The sequence below is a fragment of the Ascidiella aspersa genome, chromosome 6 (assembly GCF_963924565.1).
Source record: "Ascidiella aspersa chromosome 6, kaAscAspe10.2, whole genome shotgun sequence".
NCBI lineage: Eukaryota > Metazoa > Chordata > Ascidiacea > Phlebobranchia > Ascidiidae > Ascidiella > Ascidiella aspersa.
This window is the reverse complement of record NC_139452.1, coordinates 26173879-26189963: the sequence shown is the minus strand read 5'-3', so window position 1 is coordinate 26189963 and position 16085 is coordinate 26173879. Positions and strand designations below refer to the sequence as shown.

At 37.9% G+C, this 16085-nt stretch overlaps 1 protein-coding gene across 1 annotated transcript in view; it reads right to left on the bottom strand.

The window, feature by feature from the left end:
* Window positions 1-1449: 1449 nt before the first annotated feature.
* The window catches only part of LOC146141023 (nephrocystin-1-like), a 29626-nt gene continuing 14990 nt past the window's right edge, over window positions 1450-16085 (bottom strand). Inside the window, exons 12-19 of the mRNA XM_083393107.1 lie at window positions 13561-13671; window positions 7550-7632; window positions 6658-6734; window positions 5936-6035; window positions 4604-4790; window positions 3892-3936; window positions 3478-3594; window positions 1450-2299 (exon numbers count right to left, since the gene is read on the bottom strand). Coding sequence (XP_083249233.1) covers window positions 2144-2299; window positions 3478-3594; window positions 3892-3936; window positions 4604-4790; window positions 5936-6035; window positions 6658-6734; window positions 7550-7632; window positions 13561-13671 — 876 coding nt within the window. The 3' untranslated portion in view covers window positions 1450-2143. The remainder of the gene's footprint in view (window positions 2300-3477; window positions 3595-3891; window positions 3937-4603; window positions 4791-5935; window positions 6036-6657; window positions 6735-7549; window positions 7633-13560; window positions 13672-16085) is intronic.

Below are 16085 nucleotides of genomic sequence, written 5' to 3'. Positions count from 1 at the left end.
AAAATCGGCTTACTTTTAAGGAGACAGCAAAATGTTGGCGCAAAGCACGAAAAAAGGCGTTTGTTTGGCCTAAAATTCGAGTTCAAACGTCGTGATTCATACTTCTAATGAATAGTGAATTTGATTGATACGGACTGATGATCCCCCAGTGTGAAGTTGCTTGTACTAACAAAATGTGCAAGTATTGGCGCATGGTTGTTTCTCGACTCGCTCCTCTCTGAGCCTGCATAGCTCAGTTGGTAGAGCGACGGTCCCGGCTTGACCGGAGGTCGTGAGTTCATCTGTTTACACATCTTTCGAGGGAAGATTAGATTAAGGTTCAATCCGTATTGAAAAGTATTCCGTTTCAGCGCCGTAATTACATGGCGCGAAATTCAAGCCAGCTTGAGTGTACAAACTGCAGTGATATGCATTATTACGTAATATTCCAGTAAACCTCTAAATCACAACCGATTTTTCGGCTTAGGCTATACTCCTTGCGGTAGCAATCTATTGCTGCTTGTTCGTTTTTATAAACCTAAAATTGAAAAAAACAAGGATTACTTGAGTTTGGTTTGCCGATGGAGTTTAGTTTGCCGAAGTATGTTTTTGACTGTATAGTGCTTCAGTTTACCTGGCACACAGAATATAAGTGCAGGAAAGTTAAGCTTATGTGGGCTGGTCAACGCTATATACAAGGCAAAGTGGACAAAAGAAGGTGATGAGATGTACAAAACATGACTAATGAAAACTGTATTTGGCGCTGGCCTAAAATCCTACCACAGCGTTGTGATAATTATTAAACAATATTTGGGTGAGGGTGGGCCAATTATTACTATTTAAACCTACCCAAACCCGCATCCTTTGTGAATTCTAGACCAGCCCCTCTGTCACAAATTAGTATCTAACGAGTGTATGTAATATTCTTTCTTTATGCGCTGAGCTTGTTAATTTGTTCACTACTAGCCGTTCGTGTTACGTCAAAATGCCCCAAAAGTGGCGTGATGTTTACTGCGTTAAAGCAGGGCATTCTACATTAAACGATTTCGGCCGTCCGCAAAACGAACAGGTTAAGCGGCGGACGGATTGAGAACCACTACTTTTGACCGATTAAGAAACGAGAGAACTTAATTCATTCCAGCACCAAAACGAGAGAGAATGAATTAACGAAAGAGATTCAAAAAAGAAACTTTTAATTTAAAAGGGACTCTATTTTTAGGTTAGGAAAGATATATACTTTGGTCTTAAACAGCACAGAAGAACTGTTCCAATAACAAATTATATTGCAATAAAAAGTTTGTTGCTTTATTTATTAAAGCGATCGCATATACATCTCAAACCGAAATAAAAACGCGACTATTGGCTACAAACATAGGCTACAAGTAGGCCTACTCTTTTCAGTGACGATGAGGAAGTGTTTTGCTCCAAGTAAAAAAGGCAACGGGATGTATTTTTTGTGTTGTGATAGTTTTTGTGTTGTGAGTTACTTTTAAATATTCAGCGCTAAATCCGTGATGACACCCTGTTTAGAAACGTCCCGCGGCACAAATTGATTGGACCAACCTATTAAAAGCCAACTCGGAACAGTTCCTTCAGTAAAACAAAGCATTGAGTACTCGCATACGGCACCAATAAAACTAACACGAAACAACGCACATAAACGACAACATTTTATAAAATATTTTACAAAATTAAAAGGATTTTACAAAATCGGTCGTTCAAATAAAGAAAAACACAATTCGAAAAGCAATCAACTTTAACGTTAGCGTCATAGAAACAGTAGAGCTCTACAACACGGATACTGTCTTCTCCCTAAATTTCAAATTAGTATCTTAGAAGACATGTGTTAACACAAACCAAATACAATAAATTGTTAATTTTTTTAAAGTAAATGATGACGGGCTAAAATGACCCATTGCCTTTCCTTGAAACGGTCTCAAAATATCTCAAATAGTAAGTAGGATAAAAATCTTGTCAACCCCCTGGTTCCGAACCTTATAAATGTTAGGAAAACCGTCTATGTGATAAAGTAACCTTAAAAATGTCTATCAACACTTTTTACGCTTGTTATGGACTGATTACTTATCTTTAAATATATTATCTTGCAATGACCCTGATTTAGCCAATGAAAAAGGTTACTTCCTTATTCCTGGATGCCCAAAGTTCACGAAAGTGACCTTCCGTGACCCCTGATCGGGTCAAAGGTCACCTCGCTGATGTCAAAGGGTTCCACGTCACCAGAGGGCGCAAGCAGATGACGCAGGACGCCGTTCTGCTGTTTGGTCACTTGCAGTGTGCTCTGGATCACTTGGGTCCGGGTCTACAAAGAAACGCCCAAAGTTACTAAAAAAAGGATTCATTTGGGAAACTTTTCGCTGGATCATACGATAAGCCTACAAAGCAACAAAACCTAAAGCAAAAAATCTATAATAGCATAGTATTAACACCAACGACATTATGGGTTGCGGTGACGTAAAATGTGTATAGGCCTGATTCCGGCCATTTAGGTCTTATTATGACAGATTTAAGACATATTCTGATTTATGGGTTATTACCACAATTAGGTATTAGTCACATTTTTGTCTTGTTTCAAGCTGTGTTTTCTTCGACGTTGATTCTTATTTCGATCCTATGGCTGGAGTTCCTTTGCGCAAATATCGCCTGTTTGTTTTCAAAGCCGTTCTGGCACCGGTTAACAGCAATGGGATAAACGAAGATTTAGATTTTTTAAGCTTTTTTATAGTTTGGCATTTGGTGACCGCTCATGAATCTTAATTAAATCAAAGCATAAACAAAGAGTTATCTTCACCAGACAACATATCAATAGATAAAAATCGCTCTTCTGGTGTAAACGAATTATTAAGCTTCAACGACGTCTAAATTGATTATTTATTTACATGGTATTTTATTTTGCACTTGATAGCATATAAGCTGGATAATGTATTCTCGTGTTAACTATTAACCCTAATGAGGTCAGCCCTTCTGCCGAAACAGGAGTTTATAACTTTGTTTACACAATAAGAGCGATTTCTATCTATTAAATGAAAGCTTAGTTCTTTGTTTCTTAACCAAATACTAAGAGTAAGTATTACAGCAAAGCCTTGGGATCGCAATTACTTCATTAAACTGTTTGTAACCCTGGGGGTGCGAGTACCCAAGGTTAAGAAACCCTGCTTTAGAAAGGCAACATTGCGTATGGATTTGCTTGGCGACATCGAAGTCATAAAGCGACATGTGCTGCCTTTGTCCTCAGTATATGAAAAAAAAACTGCTTTGGACATTGCAACACTGCAAGATTGGTTTTGGGCAATATCTCCGAAAGTCGTGACGATACAGAGTTGAAATTTTTACCCAATCCCTATATTGGGTACACCTTTCCAGCCAACACAGTTACCCTGTTAAAAACCTTGCTTTGGACACTGCAACACTGCATATGGATGCATTTATAAAGCGACATGTGCTGCCTTTGCTCTGTATTGTTTCGAGTTTGCCGCTCACCATGTCACTCTGTGTGTCTGCCCACTTGGCTTCAGGCAGGCCAGTGACGTGGAGCAGTGGGAACGCCGTTTCCATAACCACCGACTTGAAGATGTTCTTCACGTTTTCCTTGTCTCTCTGCGATAACGCGTAAAAGTTAGTTACGTATTGAGGAACTTTACAATAGAAGCTGATGTTTTACATATTGGTTAGCGATGTCCTATAAAGTTTAGATTTCCTTTCGACCTACGTGTTTGTTCTCATGCAAAACATGAACAAATTAAATTAGTAAATCAGGAATGTTAAAACAATAGCAGCGGTCAATGACTTAAAACAGGGGTGAAAAAAAACATTAAAAAATAAACCTCGCAACTTTCCTATAAAAGTAAAAACAAACTAAAATACACAAAGAAGGAGGACAACGGCGATATATACCTTGTCTGCTCTGGTGAGCGGCCTTTTCTTGTCTTCCCAAGTTTGCTGCAAAAAAAAAGAAACAATAAATAAATCAACACGAAACAGCTTTTGAGCGAATTCAAAAAAACAAAGACCAAAATTTTTTTAGGTTTCGGCTAATTTTCAGGGCTAGAATTGAACGCATTCATCTTGGAAGGAAAGTTCACGAATGAGTGTTGGAAATTATTCGGAGGAACTTTTTTGCTTGTACAAAACTACAACATGTGAAAAGATACAATAAAGTATTTCACCAGAAGCCTTCGGCATATGAACCGAATCTGTCGATAAATGATGCTAACAAGGCAGGCTAAAAAACAACTGGCTTGCAATGAGGTTCGAACTCACGACCTCTAGTCTTACCGGGACCACCGCTTTACCAACTGAGCTTTACAGGCTCAGAGGGCAGCCAGTCGACAAACAACCATACGCCAATGCATGCTGCATCCTATTAGTACACAAAGCGTTTTACTAAAGAGGATCTACAATTACACATTCAGTAAATAAAAGATTCATACACATACGTATTTTCTCCAATTAAAAAAATTAAAAAACGGACAAAATTATTAGAGAAACGTTAATTTTGGCCAAGAATTGACTAGTGTCATACAGTGTTGCATGTCGTAGTTAACAAACCGAAAGAACAAAATGGCGGCCAAATACGCCAGCGCGTCTGACCAACAGGTGAACTAACCTGCATTGCTTCGACGAGGTCTGGTTGGTCGATGGCGGCCACGAAGGCCGATATCACGGGTGAGTGAACAAGGTCGGCGTCCATCGGAGCGAGACGGTCACGCACCAGCGCGTCAGCCAATACGCGACGATGGAAGGCGGCGAGCTCGGCGAAGCGTGACCGGATCACAATTGTTTCGGGCAGGAGACTGTTACAAGAAGAAAATAGGCGGGTTTTTTGGGGGGTTTTGTTAACCCAAGTTGGTTTGGGGGAAATTAAAATGGCGACAAAAGAGCGTTTTTTGACCCCACAGCGCAGTGGTTCTCATTTTTTCTCCCGACGCCCTTCGCAAAATTTGTTGTACCAAGCTACAGGGAAAAAATTACACCGAAGTTAATTTATTTATTTGTTTGTTTCTAAAAATGACAATAGGTCACCTCTTATTATTTAGTAACATAAGTTTGAATGCAAATACAGTACCGCGTCAAAACGATAATATAGTAGGTAAACGTTTAAGAACCGCTTATTTTTATCTTCCTTGGCGAATAAAGACTTCTGTGACACATACACGACATGGGCGCTTATAGTATTCTTCGTTGAGAGTTCAGTCGGTAGTGCAGTGGCCGCGTATACCTACGTACACGAGTTCGACTCCCAGTGAAGCACTAAATCCTCCAGCGACTTATTGCCACGTTTTAAAGGCAAGATATTTATATTTTCATACAGGCAGAACATTTCATTACTTACTATACGACAAAAGGTTTGTTCGTTATTCTGATGTGGATCACATAAGGCAAGTATATTTAGACCTTGGGCAAATAGTCTCGTTTTTATTTCTTTCTAAGTTGTTTTCGGTTCACGTCCCAACTAAGATGTTTAGGCATCCCCTATAATGTCATTGCAAAAAAACATTAGTTTGTGAAAGGGGTTCCTAAACTTTATATGACACAAATTCCTAAAAATATTTAGTTATAGTGGACCGGGGTTAGCATGTGAGTTTGTGAGTGAGTGAGTGAGTGAGTGAGTGAGTGAGTGAGTGAGTGAGTGAGTGAGTGAGTGAGTGAGTGAGTGAGTGAGTGAGTGAGTGAGTGAGTGAGTGAGTGAGTTTGTGAGTGAGTTTGTGAGTGAGTGAGTGAGTGAGTGAGTGAGTGAGTGAGTGAGTGAGTGAGTGAGTGAGTGAGTGAGTGAGTGAGTGAGTGAGTGAGTGAGTGAGTGAGTGAGTGAGTGAGTGAGTGAGTGAGTGAGTGAGTGAGTGAGTGAGTGAGTGAGTGAGTGAGTGAGTGAGTGAGTGAGTTAGTAAGCATACTTAAGGCACAGCAAACGGTCTAAAGGGATTATAAGATCTTAACTTACTCGAGATACTTTCGCTTCTCAACCGACGGCGTGCCGAACCGCACGGTGATGGTCGGTTGCTTGTTGCCAGCTATCAGGGCTTTGAAGCGGTTCGAAGAAGCTGTGATAAAAAAAATATGTGATAACTTTACATGGGAGCCGGTAACCGATGCCGAATTGGGAGTATCGGTGAAAACCAGGTACTAAATCAATTTAGATACAGCCATGGTTTGTATTTAAAAACAAGGTTTTTACACCTAAACTTTTCCTAATAAAAATTAGAACCTTACCCTCCAATTTCACCAATCGATGTTACTGGCCACAGTGATGCCGTCATTTGGTATTAAATATACAGCAGTATTTTTGCATGAAACATCCTCTATCGAAATTAGAATAAAAACAAATATTGTACAGCCCTACTTGTAATCGATTAATCTTATTTAATTGCAATATCGACATGTAAACGCCAGTCCAACTTGCCATTGGTTCGAAAACAAGTTTAAAAGAGAAAATAGAATTTAAAACTAATTCTCTATTGGTGTTGCATATTGATTTTTTATATTGGCCGAAAATTTATTTATGTTTTAGTTTTAAATTCATTTTATTTTGTAGTTTTAAATTCGGTTTTCTTTTTTAAATATGCAACAGCTATAGAGAATTAGTTTAAACTGACTAACTCTTGCGAAAAATGTTTTAGTGATATTTGGCATCAAAATTGACAAGCTGGACAACTAACATGTTACCTCTGCGCAGTATCGACGGATCAACGTCGACGCCCTGCTCGTAGGGGGTTCCCCCGTTCAGCGGCACATCGTACGACCTAAAACGCAAAAAAACAATAGTTAATGTATTCCGGAATATAAGCCTATTGGTTGTTTTCAAGTAGGTCAAGTATTTAGTTCATGGCAAATACAGTTGAGAGTGAATTTTCGCCACATTTCTTGACACAGAACCTCACCGTTTTTTGAATAAACATAGGGTTTTTGAAAGACTTATGTGCCAATAAATTCAAACACTTCAACAAGGTGGAACGAAACAAGAGTAAAAGTCACTATAATAGGTAGTATTCCACTCATACAAGACTGAAAATCACTGCTGTACATAATATGCATTTCTACCAACTCACTTGTTTGGTGATTGGTTTTAAACAGATATATGACCTAAGCTGGACGTAAAAAAATCAAAAACTATTCAGAGACTTTCATATGGTTTTTCCAGGACTTTATCATTTGCCAATAAATTCAATGATAATAAAGGACTTTTAGAGATTGAAAGGCTTTGTGGCGAACTCTGTAAGTCAGGGGCGGGTAACATACGGCCCACGGGCCGGACCTGGCTTTAAACTTAAAGTTTACAATAAATACGATCTATTACTTGTATAGGGTGAAAAATACACGATTATTGTATTGAATCGGAAATCAGGCCCGCCAAGTAATCCATTTTCCCTATAGGGGCCGCCAAGTTCTTCGAGAAGTTGCCCGCACCTGCTGTAAGTTATAATCGCTGTTTGTCCCATTGGTTTCATTCGGAAACAGGTGAAACGCAGCAAGAGTAAAAACCACTATACATTGTAGTATGCCACTCATGGAAGGATGAGAAGCACTGCCTTGCATAATACGCATTTCTAAAACTCACTTGTTGGCGATCGGATTTCCTTGCTCGTCGAAAAGCTTGAGATGGATCCAGCCGCAACTTAGCTCCCCTCTCTCGCCAGTTTGCTGCAGGAAGTAAATCGATCGGTTTAGAAATGTTCGCGTTAAATGCGGCTTGTTAAACGTGCATTTTCGTGGAGCGTTTCTAACTCTGGTTGTTTTTGCGCGGTGCAGACAGAATCCGACATGTTGTAATGACTTAAGTTAATGGTTTAAGTAAGTATATGACTTAAGTAAGTAAATGACTTAAGTAAATATCTTGACTCAAGGGCACTTAAGTCACTGTTTTTAAATGACATGGCTTGACTAAAGTCTTTTGACCAAAACGATTTGACTTGATTAAAGTATCTTGGACAAATAACTTGACTTACACTTAAGTTATTCTGGTCAAATTACTTGGGCTAAAAAGAGTTTTTTTATTTAATATTTTTTTAACCAGTTGGGTTATTATCTCAATTTGTTCACGTAAAATAATTTGCTTGTTCTTTGTTACGACTTTATTATTTTAAGTTGAGTTATTTCTCTTAATCGGACGAGTTTTAACAGAACGTTTTACTTTTATGACAGACTTGACTTGAAGTTGACTTGGTCCAATAATGACTTGCCTTGGACTTGACTTCTTATTTTTTGCAAAAGACTCAACTTTGACTTGAAGTTAACTTGCGAATTACTGTGACGTACATCACAAAATCGAATAAACATCAACGCCCGTATCATCAACAGAACGATAAAACTTGCCGCAACGAAAGGGCTCCGGGTTTTAATTAAAAAGAGCGTTTCGCTGATGAACAATAGGCAGGGTATCGGGTTTCTTATTCTCGCAATCGCGCGGTCCGTCGCGGTTTCGCGGCCGTTCGGGCCAGTTGCGGTGTCGGGAATTTCCCAAAGGCGCCCTGCGGTTCCAATGACGCCGCCCTGCGGTTCCAATGACTTCATTGCGGTGTCGGGTAATTTGATTCCGAGCAGATTAGCGTTCCTAAAGCCGGAATAATTCGCGGTTCTATGCCAACACCAAGCGGCCTATGACTTTTTCGAACCGAGATTGGGCGCTTTTATACGTAGAGTTTTACCGCAGTTATAAGTGTAAGAAAGTTTATTTTCGACAAGAATAAACTATATGCTAACTTACGATGTATGCGCTGCTTAGGCAAACTATAGGTAGTCCCGTCCTATGAAATAACCCCTGTTATTATCCATTTTTTAAACATGGTGAAACTTTTTAAATCAAAAATTATAGTTATTATTGGACCACGTTTATAGTGTTCGTATCAGTATACCATCAATTGTTGCAGCAAGCATTGATTTCAAAGTTGTTTCTTGACTTGCTACCCTCTGAGACTGTGCAGCTCAGTTGGTAGAGCGACGGTCCCTGTATGATCGGAGATCGTGAGTTCGAACCTCACTTCAGGCTAGTTGTTTTTCTAACCTGTCTTGCTTGCATAATGATCGACTGGTTCGGTTATTCTATTTGAAGTCTCCCGTTGTATCATCAGTATACCATTATTTTTTACATTACAATATGAAGCTCCTGTTGGTGTTAGTTAGAAAAACATATTAAAACGCACGTTTTCGTTAACTTGGATTTAAATTTAAGGGCTTGCTGTTACTGCATGCTTATTTTAGTTGTTCGAACAACGGTGATCATTGCTATAAGGCAAATTCCCTCTATTTTCGTACAATTGTTGTTCTGCAAAATTATGTTGTTTTTCCAAGCGTATTTTAAATAAATCAAAATTTTAGTTGGTTTTCTGTTAATTTTATATTTTTTCAGATATTCTGGGTAAAAACACGGTAAACCCATTATACACTTTCTTAGTAGTAAGTAAACTCTAAAGATTGTCAAATTACGTGATTATAGAATTCATCCCAGCAATCAAATCAAAACTAAATTAGTGGTCGGCAACGTGAGAACGATCATTAATTTTATTATAATTCCATAGTGTAGTAAATTGTAAAACTACAATAGAGACAGCGACATTTTATTAGTGCGCAATGTCATGTGAGTTAAATCAATCTAAAAGCACCTCCTTGAATCTACAAACAGTAACTGTAAAGCTACCTTCTAGAATTGAGAAATTGTGATTTTTACAGTAGTGACCACTGAAATGGCAATTGATGACCACTGACCATGCAAGCTATACATACGAGTGTATGAGTGTATTTTAATTTCGGGATCGTATCTGTTCGACAGCACACACGCAACACCACGAGCGACCTGTCTCAAATGAAATGTAGGGTTAGGTTAAATGATACAGCCTGATGTTAGTTTCGCCTTGGGGTTGCGTTAAATGAGAGAAGAAAGCAAATCAACTAATGAAATGTTAATAAAAAAATACTTGCCACATTGTAGCAACCGAAATCTGCTACTATAGTTGACAACGTAAGATCAACGTTTTGTAAAATCGTTCAGCAGTATAACCAAAGTAAAGAAAATGTAACTTAACAGCAAATCTTAAACAACGCCTTGCGAAGGTTTACTTGAATTGTTTTCGCATTTTTACGAATCATTATTGATGAAAAAAACTAGACTTTTTTATCTAAACCAAAAGGAACAGTTTTTTATTTTATTTTAAATACCAATGGATTGAAATTAAAAAAAAATCTACAACCGTTTCAGCATGAAAATAAAAGGCGAGGAATTTTAAACGTGTCTGTTCGGACTTTATTCAAAAAACATGAGTTCTATCTCATTTAAAACAACAAATTTTAAGACTATTACCGGCGATTTTACGAGAGTAATGTCCTGTTGTGCAAAAAATATAAATTTCAACGTTTTTGTTCTAGTCAAACGCAATACTTTCATCGCATTTCAAACCGCAATGAATAGCATTGCCTCGGCAAAATTTTGCTTATCTCCATCAGCGCTAAACGGTAATTTACCAGCAGGAACATCAACATTTGCTGTAAAATTTACCAGAAACAGACGAAACCATGAGGGAAACATCACGGTTTCCGGAAAAGAGAAGCTTAGATCACGTCGGACAGTCGGCAGGATTTGGATTTCAAAAGCGTTAAACAGCAAAATTGTATTACTTTACTTGTGGAATATGTAAAAATTTATCTTATTTCTGTGTTACTCAAAGTAGAAGTGTGCTACATTAACACAATAGAGAAGGCTGAATATATTAAGTTTGGTTGAAATTAAATGATATGAAATCTCCTAACGCTTTCCTTGTTTAAATTAAACTTCGATATTTTGGAGAACAAATATTTGAAGTTTCGCATTAAAGAACATGTTCCAAAAGACCGTTTAGTGAAGAACGCAAGACCAAATAATTCGTTTTTGTGTATAAATCAAAAAACATAAATCTCTACCAGCAGCACCACACCATATACACAGCGCAAACCGCAATTTTAGAACCATCACTTTAAGTTATATGATTAAACCAAGGATGTCCGATACTTGATATTCCGATACCGATATCCGATATTTTGGACAAAACGTTTAACGATCCGATCCAACACACAGTGACGTCATAACTATGCTAAAAAAAGCACAAACAGATAAAATGAAACGTTTATATATAATTTTATCCACGTCATAAGGCCAAAATGTACTCTAGTGTTAAGTAGTTGAGGTATCTCCAGTTGTTAACCTACTATTTTTGGATAAAATTACCTTCGGACATCTCTAATTTAACCTACAACTCACGGAGAAGCACGAGTTTACACCACACACGCCCAAACACCACCAGACCACACATCTCTATAGTAAGCGCTAAATCACCGTTAACTACAAATCTTGCCGCACCGTCCCGGCGAGCTATTAGTGGCTAAAACAGGTGACACCAGCTGCTGGTTAAAGGCGATTAGGTGAAAGCGGGCACATATGGCGGGGAAATACCCTGAGCCGATGCCTGGACGTTGAGGCTGGTTGAGGCGAAGGGGAAGCCCCTTTTTCTCCTTCTTGGTCATCGTCATCTTCACTCTCGCTGCTGTATTCGCAAGCCAGTCCGTCGCTGAACCGCACCATGCGACGCGGCGGCTGGAATACGAGGCACAAGTCGGGACTGGATGCTCTTTTGGGGCAGGTTTGCGTTTATTTGCAAAAAATCGGGCAACGTTCGGTCTCAATTTTGATCAGTTTTATTTTCACTCGAATGGGACACGTGCGTGTGTGCACAGCACTTTTGTAATGACTTAGGTCAATAATTTGACTTAGAGCACTTAAGTCACTGTTCTCAAATGACTTGTCTCGACTTAAGTCCTTCGGACAAATGGCTTGACTTGAATGCAGTGAAGTCACTGTTTTTCAATGACATGACATAACAATGACATGACATAAGTCTTTCGGGCAATATTACTTGACTGGACTTAAGTCTCACAAAATAAGAAGAAATCGCGTAACGGGTACAAATTGATCGAGGCAAAGTGATTTATATAAAGTAGAAAACAATACCGAATTAAACATTTTCGTTAGGCAGGTGAAAACATAACCCTTATAGCGCTAGGAAATCAACTTTTGGAGGCCGTTGTATTGTTATAATCAGAGCCTGTGACTTCGCATGTATTGGATTGCAATCTTTCTATCGAATTATGTCAAGAATTCCTGGTACCAACCAATTAGAGCAGCGGCGGTATAAAGCCTCAAGTCTCAAAGACAAAAGTTTTTTTTAATGTCGTCTCAATAACATCAAACAGTAAATCAAGCTACACACACCAAAAAAAAATGTTTTTCCTTTTAGTCACATTACCTTACAATTACACCGTTACCAAAAAAGCAGAGAATTAAAACAAAAAACACTATTTTATTGCATTTTAACATATTAGTAGTTTTCACATAATATTATTCAAACGTTTAGTTCAAGCGCTGTTTTCGACAAAGCTGGTTTGAGTAAACTTAAATAATTTTAAGGCAATTTCGACAGGACTAAATTCTGTATTTTCAAACCAGGGTTTTCCAACCTCTTTTCGCAACGAACTTTGGCGACACGATTTTCTTTACTGAACTTTATGTAAGCCAAAAAAATATGAAAAATGAGGATTTCCAGGTTTATCTATTGTGAGAAATTTTCTCACATTTTAGAGATTTTTTTCTTAGAACCAATCCTAATAAATCTAACCATGTGTGGGATATATTTTTTTAACCATGTGAACTATATTTTTCTATTTTTTATTTTTTTTTTACCATGTGACCTATATATATATTTTTTTATCATGTGACCTATATTGCTGTCGGCGACCCCAACCAAGCCAAAGGGCGACACCTATTTTGAGTCACGATCAATAGGTTGAAAAACACCGGAGTAAGCATGGTTCTAAACCAGGGGTGTGGAACCCCTTCCGAGTCGCGGGCAAAAACCAACCTCGAAAAAGTCTGTGCGGGCCGTAATAAATTTAACTAATGATCCAAACAAAACCACAAAGGTTGTAAAAGAGATCTAAAACAACTTTATTCAACAAAAGCAGAATACTATACAGTTACGCAATTCATTCGAATTAAGTTATTATAACTGATGATGCGTTTTTGCGTAACTATATAGTATTCTGCTTTTGTTGAATAAAGTTGTTTTAGATCTCTTTTACAACCTTTGTGGTTTTTTTTGGATCATATGATATGGAAAAAAGATCAACAACTAGAAATGTCGGAGCAGGCTTAGATCCCGATATTAACAAAAATAATAATAATAATATTATTATAACTTCATCAATTAAATTTAACTAACAATCATTTTATGCATTCAGATACAATGAGTTGGCAAAACCTCCATTGTTGACAGTTCCAATCGAAGATAAACATTACGCATTTTGGCTGAACTATTTTGCTAACTACAGTTAAAATAGCCAACAAATATCAGACATATCTTTAATTTTGCAAACGAGTTGGCGGGCCGGATTTAGCCCGGGGGCAGTAGGTTGCCCAACCATTTTCTAAACTTAGACTTTTTCCATTTATGGGGGGGGCGAAAAAAACAATAACAACCGCAGAACACGTAAGTAAAAACGTTGGCGAAGGGATTAAAACTTGGGAAAAAACAACAAATATCGACTCACGTTCCGTATGTAGGTCACCCCCAGCTCGAAAAGCACGCCGACGTTGGAATGGCTGGCGCCGGTTCGCACAACAAACAGTCCATCAGCCAAGCTGCCCGCCAGCCCGGATGCCTGTCAATTAAGAAGCAATTCATTTGTAAAGCCGCTAACTACTGCTGTTGCTGCTGCTGCTGCTGCTGCTGCTATTTTTGCCGCTTTCGCCGTTTCGCAACAGCTTTAAAAGTTGCGACACTGCGACATTCATACCTAATTTTCATTTTTTTACAGGTTTTTTTTTATCGGGCAAACTCCATTCTTGCTGTTGTTTTGTAGTGATCATTTTAAAACATTGCAAAAACCCTATTCTAAATGTATTTTTTTTTTCAAATGATTCATCGGGCAACGGATGGCAGTCCTGAGAAGCCTGAAAAATGTATTTTGCGTCAAAACACAAAAAGTATATTTATGAACTTCTATAATGCATGTGATACGGTGAAGAAGCAATATTTTATATACGTATAACTATTCAGTTAAATAAAATCGTTGCAATAGATTGATTAAATTATTATTATACTCTGTATAAAAGTTAGTTTGAAGCTGTTTTAATCAATAGACTAATGATGTGCATTTTAGTAGGAAATGCGATACTCGTATATCCATACGAATTACTATATATAAACCATCTGAACATAAGTTGGATCTAACTTCTTTCTAAAGATCCAAATTTATGTTCACAGGCTAATTATACATAAAAAAATTCAAAATAATATGTTTTTGACCTTTGGTTATAAGCGGACAGCTGGCTTCTGAAACACGCCTTATGAAAACAATTGAAAGAATTAACAAACACGTCTTGGCCAATTTACATAGTTCGTCAGGAAAAATATAAGCGTCCGTCAGGCCAAATAAACTCCGTCGGTATTGTGACGTAACAATGGCAAAGCGAAACCATTGAAAATGGCTCGGGGTCAAGCGGTGACGCGAAAGGTCAAAGTTTAAATCGAGATTGTTCGCTCTTTTCTTCATCGATTGTTTTACAACTTGGACGGAAGCTATTAGCATACGACTGCGGCATATCGATGGAAAACAGTAGAGATTACGATGGTTGTCTGTTAGGTTTGCCATATGACTAGTAAAAAATTTCCATATGAAATAGTGAAGTTTTTTTTTCTCTGCCTTGGTTTGTTAGAATATCAATTACCGTAATTACAATCGAAATCGCGCTGTAATTAGAATAAAGCTGCAACGAAAGTTTCCCCTTTAGTAGGTATAATGTTAAAGGAGTGCTGGCAATCATTTTTTCGTGGCGACCCAAATAATATAAGCATAAGTACAACAGCAAAGCTTTGGTTATTATTTTCATTGAACCGGGATATATCTTCGTATTTCATTTACAGTTTTTCAAAATTTTATGAGCAATCTTGCCCAGAACCAATCTCACCATATCTAGCCATGTTAACTACTGGAGTCGGCGACCCAACCAAATCAAAGGGCGACTCAATTTTGAGACGCGGCCCTTAGGTTGGGTGTGTAAAAGAGTAAACTGTGAAATTTACTAAAGGATAATTCGAAAGGTAAAACTCACTTCACGCGCTGATTTTGAAAAATCACGAGATGAAACTAGCCGTGTCGAGTACCACAAAACGTAAACAACGTAATGTAAGGAGGATCGCTTTGTGACCAAGTAAATGTAAACACAGTGTTGTTGCCAATCGTTTAATCAATATAAACCGTGTATACTGCTGCTGTAGGGTTTGCAGCGAGTAAATTGATATTTTGCACGCTGAGTTTGATATGTCTTACACCTTGTTGTCTTGCGGCTGTGCACTGTACTCTGGTTGCGATCAATTGTTTTTGTGTGTGTTTATCAAAACGAGGGTGGTGACATACCGCGGCTTTGTTACAATTCGGTTATTCTATAAACATGGAGCTTGACAAGTAATTTGCCAACTAAACAACGTTAGGTAGTGCTTGATGCCCAATTTTGAGACGCGACCCTTAGGCTGGGTCTGTAAAAAGTAAACTGTGAAATTTAGTAAAGGATAATTCGAGGGGTAAAACTTACTTTAGGTGGCGATTTAAAAAAATCACGAGATAAAACTAGCCGTGTCGAGTGCCACAGACGGTAAATAATCTACTCAGTGTGGAAAAAAGTCAAGAGATGTTGATTCCGATCTAAACTTAATCGTTTTCTTAAATGTTTGGATAAAGGCAGTCGAAAAGACTAACATATGATGAATAGAAGTTCTTAAAAAATATTCGATATCAAGTGACGTCATTACTGTGGTCAAATAAGTAAAATTAATAAAATCAAAGGCGTTAAGATTTTTTAGGGTGTAAGGCCGACATATTTTTTTGTATTAGGAACCTACTTTTCTTTGATTTAAAACAAGATTTTCTCAGAAATATATAATAAAAAGTGAAAAACGTTGCGTGAATCGCAAAACAAGGCTGTAACGTAGTGATTATATCAATTCGTGTAACTCGAAGTTTTTTTTGCCGCAAACTGAAAAAAATGCCTTGAGTTTGGTATCGGGTCAGCAGCG